Source organism: Triticum aestivum, chromosome 4A (genome assembly GCF_018294505.1).
Source record: "Triticum aestivum cultivar Chinese Spring chromosome 4A, IWGSC CS RefSeq v2.1, whole genome shotgun sequence".
In the NCBI taxonomy this organism is placed as follows: domain Eukaryota; kingdom Viridiplantae; phylum Streptophyta; class Magnoliopsida; order Poales; family Poaceae; genus Triticum; species Triticum aestivum.
The window spans coordinates 662,435,084-662,444,694 of NC_057803.1; the positions used below are offsets into that span (position 1 = coordinate 662,435,084).

Genomic DNA, 9,611 nt, shown 5'->3' on the forward strand with positions numbered 1-9,611 from the left:
TCCTCTATGCGTGGGCATCCACTGCCGCGTCTTCCCCGTCTCCGCGTCGTCCCCTTCCTAGGCCTCGCCGTCGTCCATCGCCCTAGTGCTCTCGGCGCGGCATGGTTAACGTGGTCAAGGAACGGCTTCCATCAAACATGGACTGTACGTGGAGAGGCTGACAGCTGGGTCCACGGCCGCAACAAGGAAGTGCCTCCTTATTACGTGCCAAATAATTATTCCTCCACCTGACAGTGGGGATCCACCGGACGGGCCACCGTATTTCATGAAAAAAACATTTCCCCCTGACTGCTGGGACCCACCAGCTACATCTTCGCACGGAAGGAAGTGCCTGACACTCGGGACCCACCTGGTCAAAGCGTACGTAGCGTTGTCATTCTGGTCGCGAACGTGTACGTACATATATACTGGTCGATGTAGAGGCGCGCATGTAGCATGTACACGTACGTACAGCGGCCAGTGCGCTAGGAAGAAAATACGATCACATATGTGTACATACGGGCGGGGTCTCGAACGCCTATTCGCGCATACGTACGGCCAGGGTTAGTGTACATGGCTTGGTCGGAATGGAGAAACAACGTCGTCGTCGTGTTCATGGGGAGCCAACCGGCTGGGTCAGAACGGAATGCGTCGCCGTGTTCATCGGGAGGGCTTGGACGGAACAGGCGATGGAAACGAGGCCTAGCGTACTGCAGGACGGAGGAAACGGCCTTGTGTTCGACCGGCCACGTTCGAAACAGGATCCTGTTCATCGGGAGGGGTGTGGCGTACCGCAAAACAGAGGAAACGAACCTCCTACGGTCGAAACGGGGGTCCTGTTGATCGGGAGGGGTGTGGCGTACCGCAAAATGGATGAAACGGACCTCCTACGGTCGAAACGGGGGTCCTGTTGATCGGGAGGGGTGTGGCGTACCGCAAAACGGACGAAACGGACTTGTGTTGGAGCGCTCCGGTCGAAACGGGGGTCCTGTTCATTGGGAGGGGTGTGGCGTACCGCAAAACGGGACTCCACGGGATACTGTTCATCTCCACCGCTCAGGTCTTAGGACATAGAACGTATGTTGTACCAGAGACTCACAGATGACATATCGCTGTGTCTCATAGTTGGCTCTGTCCGACTCGGACCTTATCTCGACTCGGATCCGACTACGTCGAATCCGATCAGACCTTTCCAAGTCTATATTATCCGGTTAGCATCCAATGCTCCATGACTAGTGAGACCAAGCCATCGACCGTGTCATATACTAGTCTAGTCGGCTGCGCGTTCAGACAGCCCTTTCGACTAGGGACCTTTTAGGACAGTCATCATACAATGCATAGTCCCACAAACAAGTCACGTACTTGCTGATACACATCATTGATAATGTCCGAGGACTATCTTTATTCATAAACACATAGAAAATATCATCATACATAATTGCCTCTAGGGCATATCTCCAACAGACACACCCCCCCCCCCCCCGTTGAAAATTCAAAAAAAAAAATCAGAGTCGGTCAGTTAGTGTACTCGTTAGCAACACTGTTCTGTACTTCATAATCTGCCGTGGCATGTGGCTGCTAAGCCTCTTTCCATTTCCTAATTTGGAATTGTTGATAATGTTGTTTTTCATCTTTTTTTTTGGTTGTTCGTCTTTGTTTTCTTCTGAGTGAAAAATGTTATATTTCTCTGTACTAACATGAAGAAACTGTAGAGTATCGTCCGTCAGCTTGAATTTTGCTGGCTTACTATATATTTACATTAGTGATGTCATATTTTGAGAGTTGTGGATCATCTGAAACTAGTGCTATTACAAGAAAGTTCATTAATTTTAGAAAATGTTCATGACTTCAAAAGAAGATTCTCCAAATTCAAAGAAAAATATGATTTTGAAATTATCCATAAATTTTAAAAATAACCACAAATCTTAAAAAATCTTCACGGATTTTAAAAATAATTGCACATTTTATAAAAAGAATCACAATTTATAGAATACTCATGATGTTTTTACAAAAATAAGAAACTTAAACATTACCATGAATTTTATAAAATAAAAAATTCTAAACAAAAGCGGGGCAGCATGAAAGTTCAAAACGAAAACGGGGAATGCAACGGCCCGGTCGCGCTCAGCCCGACCACAAGCATCTAGCCTGGATTGCCTCTGCTAAAAAAAATCTACCCTGGATTGCTTCAAAAAAAAAACATCTAGCCTGGAATAGTGCCTAAAAAAACGCAGGACCCGACCACACACACAAAAAAAACTGCACGTAGCTGGGACCCAGGCTGTTGCTGCCGACCTCGTGAACTGCCGTGCCCGTGCAACTGCTACAGCGACAAGAGTCTTCTCTACTTGACAACCTGAGGACCTGTAGCAGCAGTATATTCTATGGAAGATGCGTTCATGATCAGTGAGTCGTTGCCGCCGTCGTGGTCACCGTCAGGGTCCATCGCTGTCGTCTTCGCCGTCGTCCTTCCTCGCAACTTGCGACTTGAATATACACGATTTATTTAATGCTTGTGGTATTTTTCTCGGAGCCCACGGCGTCCACTCCCTCTGGTCAAGACTCAGGACGGATCATTGGTTCTACCGGGGCAGGTTGTCTGCCTCATGCATGTCGAGCAGTGCCAACGCTCACCCGGGAATCGTACACGAGATTGTATGCGTCTATACGTACATATATATAGTACTTCTTCGGTTTACAAATATGTGTATGAGTTGTGCTACAGTTAGACTTATGATTAGCGGAGCTTTAGGTGTTTGATCGAGTTGAACATGTGTAATCCATACCTATTATATAAAGGCGACGTGAGGTAGCAAAATAGACTAGACATAAGTTGGTAGGCTACGCACCGATCACAAGAGGGACTGTCCGAATGCCAGTGGCATAGTCGAAGCGTTGTCTGAAGGCCTCGACGAACTTATTGTTGATTTAGTAATCTGGGAGGAGCGGCCATAGTCATTGCTTCGGGGATGTAGCCGTATTGGTGAATCTCGTTAACAGATCTCGGCGTCATGCTCATACTTGTGTTTTTGTTTGTTTCGACGTGCACCTTGAATTATTTTAATATTTAGGGGTCGAGAGTGCTTCCACGAAAAGAATAGGGTTTGATGCAAGTGGATGCACATCGTGCATCTGCACGTTTGATGAAGTCTGCTGGCTCATGCCCCCAAAAAAACTATGAAAGTCCAATTTATGGTTTCCGAACTCCAGTATGCCGATGTTTTATGAAAAATTGTTCTAAATTTAATCAAGTTTCCTTTTTCAAAAATAAATGAGGCAAATTAAACCATGTCAATCTTACTAATACGTCGAATGCAACAAAACAAAACAACACCGCACTTAATTAGCACAAGGATGACATATATCTCCTAACATCTTTGCAAGACACGGCGATATTTCAAATCTTTTTACTTTGAGTATTAAGCCAAAAGGAAATACTAGACAAATCGCAAAATGTGTACCCAAAAAGAAAGGATCAACCAAACGGGAGTGTCATGATTCACATGCGTGCTGCTGTTTCGTATTTGATTTTCTAAGAAATAGTTCTCCGAAAAGAGGGTGGTCAGAGAACAGTTATGCATCATTGCCAAGAAAAAATCCATTTGGCATTTGACAGATAAATATGAGATGCATTCCATGAAGGGAAACCAAGAGTTAGCATTGGTTGAGTGGCTATCACTGACGCGTGTGTGAATCTTCGGATAAGCATAGCAATATAATCTATTCGTTTATGTCGTAGTACTAGGTGTACACACACCCTCCAATCCTGCCCGTTGCAATAATTTATTTCCTTCCAACAAACTTAGGGCTTCTTTGATTCAAAGGAATTCTATAGGATTTTTGAAGGATTGAAATCCTTTGGGATTTTTCCTATGTTTGTCCTTTGATTCATAGGATTGAATCTCATAGAAATTTTTTCTATGGAATCTTTTGTACTACATTTCACAGGGAATCTAATATCCACTCCAACCTCTTTTTACAATTCCTTTGCTTTTCCCGTGGCATCAAACACTCCTTGCTAATCCTATAGAATTCAAGTGGCCATGCCATTTCAATCCTATACTTTTCCTATTCCTGCGATTTTAAAATCCTGCGAATCAAAGAGGCCCTTAACCAGAGACGCCTCTGCCCGCCCCTTCCGTCCATCTCGGCTCGCCTCTCAGCTGAGGTCAGTCCTCACTCCACGTCCACTTCTCCTGCTGACTCCTCCTCCTCCTTGCCCGGTTCCTCGGATCACCATCGTCACCCTCCCATCCATGGCTTCTCCAAGGTACGCACGCGCGGTCGATCCATCAGCGAATCTCCCTCCCGCCTCTCTCCCGGAACACCAAGTTCAGTCCGGCGCGAAGTTCTTGACTCCTTTCTTGTCTTGTCGCCGCTGCAGTTTATGTCCTTGTCATGTGGTTTTCCTCGTGTCTCTGAGATTCCTTGGGGCTGAATGTTTCTGATAATTGCTCTTGGGGCTCCGCAGGGCAGCGATTGATTGATTGATTGATTAGGAGGAGGGGGGAAGAAACAGATACAGAGGCGGATGTCGATGGAGATCGAGGAGGAGGACTCCGGCGAGACGGCGCCGGAGATGGAGGCGCCCGGCGTGAGCACGGTGGCCATCGCGGTGAGCGGGAGCAGGAGCAGCAGGCACGCGCTCAAGTGGGCCCTCGACAAGTTCGTGCCCGGCGGCAGGGTCCTCTTCCGGATCCTCCATGTCCGCCCGCCCATCACCATGGTGCCCACTCCAAGTCTGTCTTCTCTCTCACTTTTCTTTTCATTTCATCTCTGCCTCCTACCAGTAAACTGTCTGAATTTACAGTTCTTGATGTCTGAACAAGAAAAGAAAAAAACAGTTTTAACAGAACACGAACCTTTTGCTACTACTCCCTCCGTCCGAAAAAACTTGTCCCTCAAATTTACAGTTCCATGACTGCTAGTTTACAGGATATACAAGTTCAGACTGGCATTTCTATGCCAATGGGATGGGTTAGTTTTGGTTTTGGTTTTGCTACCTTCATACTACATGTTTCCCAATAATTGATCTTGACAGTAGCAGCATCTACGAACAATTTTATGGTTACAGTGTCACAAGGTCGCACCTACCAGAGCACCAACTGCAGAGTGCAGAGTTTTGTGCTTATGTGTACTGCATTATCATTTGGTTAATGAATATCAACTTTTCTTGTACCAAGTGTGGGCAATTTGTGATTAAGGGTATACCTGCTGTTCTTTAGTCGTTGCAATTATTCAGAATACTGACCTGACCTACCTACTCTTCTTCTTCCTCTTATGGCAGTGGGCAATTACATCCCGGTGTCGCAAGTACGCGACGATGTGGCGTCGGCGTACAGGGAAGAGCTGGAATGGCAAGCGAGGAACATGTTGCTCCCTTACAAGAAGATGTGTGCTCAGACACAGGTTGACCGGCTTGCACAATTGCCTGATTTACCATGTGACTTGCAGTTAATAATAACTCATGAAATCTGAGACAGATAGTGACATGTTTTACCCTGTTTGATCAACAGGTGGAAGCTGAAGCTGTTTTACTTGAATCTGATGACGTGCCTGCTGCTATAAGCGAGGAAATCGACAAATTCAACATTGGCAAGCTGGTCTTGGGCTCTTCGTCCAGAAGCATATTCCGAAGGTACATTCTGATTGTTGTCGTTTCAGCCTAAGAAAACTTTTAGGATGATTAGCTGGAGCACTGTGACAAATAGTCAGAAAAGCTTAAGAATTTGGTAGGATGATCATTGTCTTCTCATTTAATTCCCCAGCTACCAGCCTAACACTGAAGGTTGCACTGCAACTACTACTCCCTCCGTCCGAAAATACTTGTCATCAAAATAGATAAAAGGTGATGTATCTTGAACTAAAATACATCTAGATACATTGTCTTTTATTCATTTCGATGACAAGTATTTCCGGACGGAGGGAGTACTTGATTGCAAGTTCAATATGGAAATTTGCAGAGAATTTAAGATGAACAATTCTTTATTATGAAAGAAAAAGCCTAGTACAGCATAGGATGAGAAATGCCTATCTATCCTAATCATGTGGTTATCATTGTTAACTACTTGCAGGAAGCTCAAAGGAAGCAAGACTGCAACCAAAATCTCTGAATGCATTCCAAGCTTCTGTACAGCATACGTTATTTCAAAGGGCAAACTGTCATTCGTGCACTCAGCTACATCTGATGCCTGCGAAACACCGAAGACCATATCTTCTTCAACTGTTTCTTCTCCTAGCTCCAGAAGCCTTTCCAGTGCACCCTCAGGTAAAACTCAAGTCTGCATTTGGTTTTGGTTTCTGAATATGTGTTGGTTACACCTGTCAACTTATGATACAGAAAAAGTTGTTTCTTAGGAAAAAGTTAATCAATTGAATTTGGATCAGCAGCTAAACCTCAGTAGAACCACCAAACTTTTCAGGAACATGCCTTAAAAAACAGGAGCATAAATGTATTAGTGTTACTAACTATTCTGTCTACTGCAGAGTGCGCTGAGAGAAATGGAGCAGCAGCTGTATTGTTCCGCCAGTCTTCTCTGTCATCGCAACGTGATCACGCACTCGCAAACATAAACAGGAGAGCTAGCCCTTCAGGCAGTGGAGGCAGCGAGATCTCTTACCATGCTGACACAACCCTGATGACAAATTCACACTCGATCGCATCGGGAGCACAACTCAGTAGCAGCAGCAGCAGTGGGGATTCAGTTTACAAGAGCTTCCGAAGAGATAGCTCCCCAGACATCCCTGACCTGCAGGCAGAAGTTTCAGAAATTGCAACAAGCCTGAAGCATTCTCATGACCAGGTAGGAATTTCCTCTTTAAATAAAAACAGTATTGCCTTTGCTTCAGCAAAAACAAAAGATAATGGAAGAACTCGACATACTATGCACACAGCCAAAGTAACATGTGTGCCCAAGTGAATGTGCAATTTATGAACTTTCTTTGCTAAGCAGGATGACCTGACGCTTCAAATTGAGAGTATGAAGGTCAAACTGCAACACCTTCAGAAGCTTCACGAGTGTGCTCATACTGAACCGGTTGACTCCACTCAGAAAGTAAGGGTTTACTTCCAACTGATCTATAAAGTGTGTGATAATCTGCAAGGTTTTTAACCGTTTCTTGTTGAAACCTTGCTGTTAGTTACACAACAACTTGGGGATCCACCGTGTCGAGCACGAAGTCAAACTTCGAGAAATTGACCTGACAGAAGAAATAGTGAGGAGATTGCTAAGGCGAATGGAGAGAGAAGAAGAGGAGGTGGCCGAAAGAGAAGCTCAACCTATCCAAAGCTCTTCTGGACAGAAATCAACAGAGGGCGATGGTGATCACCAAAATGCTGGAGAGATCAACACAGGACTGAAAAACGCCGGACGATTTTTAACCGAGTATAATAGGTACTCATGGGAGCATATCCAAGCGGCGACTTCATCGTTTTCAAGTGATCTTGTGATTGGTAAGGGGACATATGGAACAGTCTACAAGGCTAAGTTTCAGCATACTGTTGCAGCAGTGAAAGTTCTCAACTCCCTTGAAGGTTTTGGAACTCAGCAGTTACAGCAAGAGGTACTCTATCTACTTGCCAACACACAAGTATTCTTACTAGCTGCTCATTACACCAAAAGGGTGATTTTTAGTGAACTAAATTTAGAAATTTCTTTTGGATGATCCAGTGACTCATACCTACTATTAATAGGTTAGAGCCTATAATATGAACATTGCATATTGCCATGAAAGCACAATGCTATTTATCTTTCTATTTGGCTAGCTTCACATCAAAGGCATGGTTCTTATGTTCATTTTCACTTCAAATCTCAACTACAAATATCTTCTTCCTTTTGCGGGAAATAAATACTCCCTCCGTTCCAAAATAGATGACCCAACTTTAGTAAAGTTGGGTCATCTATTTTGGAACGGAGGGAGTACATATATTTCTAATGTGATCCCTTTGTCATAAAGAAATCTCAGAACAAGACCAACTTTCCCATCATAAACACATAATACTTTGATTGTGATCCTTTTTGGCAAAAATGATTTTGTTAAAATTCAAAATTAAACAGAATTCGAGTTCAGTTATTGTCTGAACTTTCGTTTTGCAAGTGCTAATCTCATCTTACCACATGCAGCTGGAGGTCCTGGGCAAGATCCGGCACCCTCACCTGCTGCTGCTGCTGGGCGCGTGCCCGGAGCGCGGCTGCGTGGTGTACGAGTACATGGAGAACGGCAGCCTGGATGATGCTCTCCACCACCGCCGGAACGGCACACGGCCGCTCGCCTGGTACGACCGCGTCCGCGTCGCCTGGGAGGTGGCCACCGCCGTCGCCTTCCTCCACAATGCCAGACCGGACCCCATCATCCACCGTGACCTCAAGCCGGCCAACATCCTGCTCGACCGGAACCTCTCCAGCAAGGTCGGTGACGTCGGCCTCTCAACGGCGCTGCTCCACCACTCGGGCGCCGGAGGTGGAGCAGGCCAGCAGCAGTCCACGATGGTGAGGAACACGACGCCCGTGGGCACGTTCTGCTACATCGACCCGGAGTACCAGCGGACGGGCGCCGTGTCGGCCAAGTCAGACGTGTATGCGCTCGGCGTGGTAATGCTGCAGCTGCTCACAGGGCGGACATCGCCGCTGGGGCTCGCCCACGCCGTGGAGACCGCGCTGGAGGAAGACGGCGGTGACTCCTTCGCGGAGATGCTGGACGCAACCGCCGGGCAGTGGCCGCCGGAGGAGGCGCGGGAGCTGGCAGCGCTGGCGCTGCAGTGCGCAGAGATGCGGCGCAGGGACCGGCCAGGGCTGCGCGAGCACATCCTCCCAGTGCTGGAGAGGATTAAGGACGTTGCAGCCAGAGCCGCCAGGGAGACAAAGGCCCTTCTCCTCCGGACAGCATCATCGTCAGCGGCGCCGGGCCACTTCCTCTGCCCCATTCTTCAGGAAATCATGGAGGACCCATGCGTCGCCGCCGACGGTTACACCTACGACCGGAAGGCGATCGAGACATGGGTGAGCATGAAGGACAAGTCGCCGATGACCAACCTCCGGCTGCCAAGCAAGAGCCTCATCCCCAACCACTCGCTCCGGTCGGCCATCATAGACTGGAGCTCCAAGAACAGATGATGATGCACATAATGTTAGATAGACCTTGTGCAGAAATAGTCTTGGGAAATATAGCTTTTGTGTTGTGTTGTGTAGGTACACCGAAATGTGCATGTGATTCCTCAAAAGAATATCAAATGTGAATAAACAAAAAAAATGCCCTTATCATTTGTTTTTATTTGCATTAAAATGGAAAACATCCACCAGAGAAATCTACTGTTCTACTAAAAAACCGTTTGTTTTCCTGAGGTGTACTGTTTTGCAGACTTGTTGAGAATTACATAAGATATTTCAGCTATATATGTATATCGTGATTCCTCACCATTTGGTTGCCAGCTTATGTACATATTGTGCAGAAAAAAGAGGAGACCATACTGGCCATGTGGAATGACACCAGGTCCATTCATAAATAGGACTAGAATTCTGACATTATGAAAGCCGGCAACACGCAACATTTCCAGCTTTCAGCTTCGACCAACATCATTACTGTTTCAGGGTCATTCACAGAGCAAGAGCGAAAGATAACTCAACCAAGTTTAC

The 9,611-nt window shown here is 46.2% G+C and overlaps 1 protein-coding gene across 1 annotated transcript; it reads left to right on the plus strand.

The window, feature by feature from the left end:
- Positions 1-4,047: 4,047 nt before the first annotated feature.
- On the plus strand, positions 4,048-9,239 carry LOC123087944 (U-box domain-containing protein 35). Its single transcript, XM_044510060.1, has 9 exons — positions 4,048-4,249; positions 4,451-4,718; positions 5,267-5,388; positions 5,496-5,617; positions 6,054-6,247; positions 6,466-6,782; positions 6,933-7,034; positions 7,120-7,542; positions 8,103-9,239. Exons 2-9 carry the CDS (start codon positions 4,511-4,513, stop codon positions 9,090-9,092), a joined length of 2,478 nt encoding a protein of 825 aa, XP_044365995.1. The 5' UTR covers positions 4,048-4,249; positions 4,451-4,510; the 3' UTR covers positions 9,093-9,239.
- The last annotated feature ends 372 nt before the right edge of the window (positions 9,240-9,611 follow it).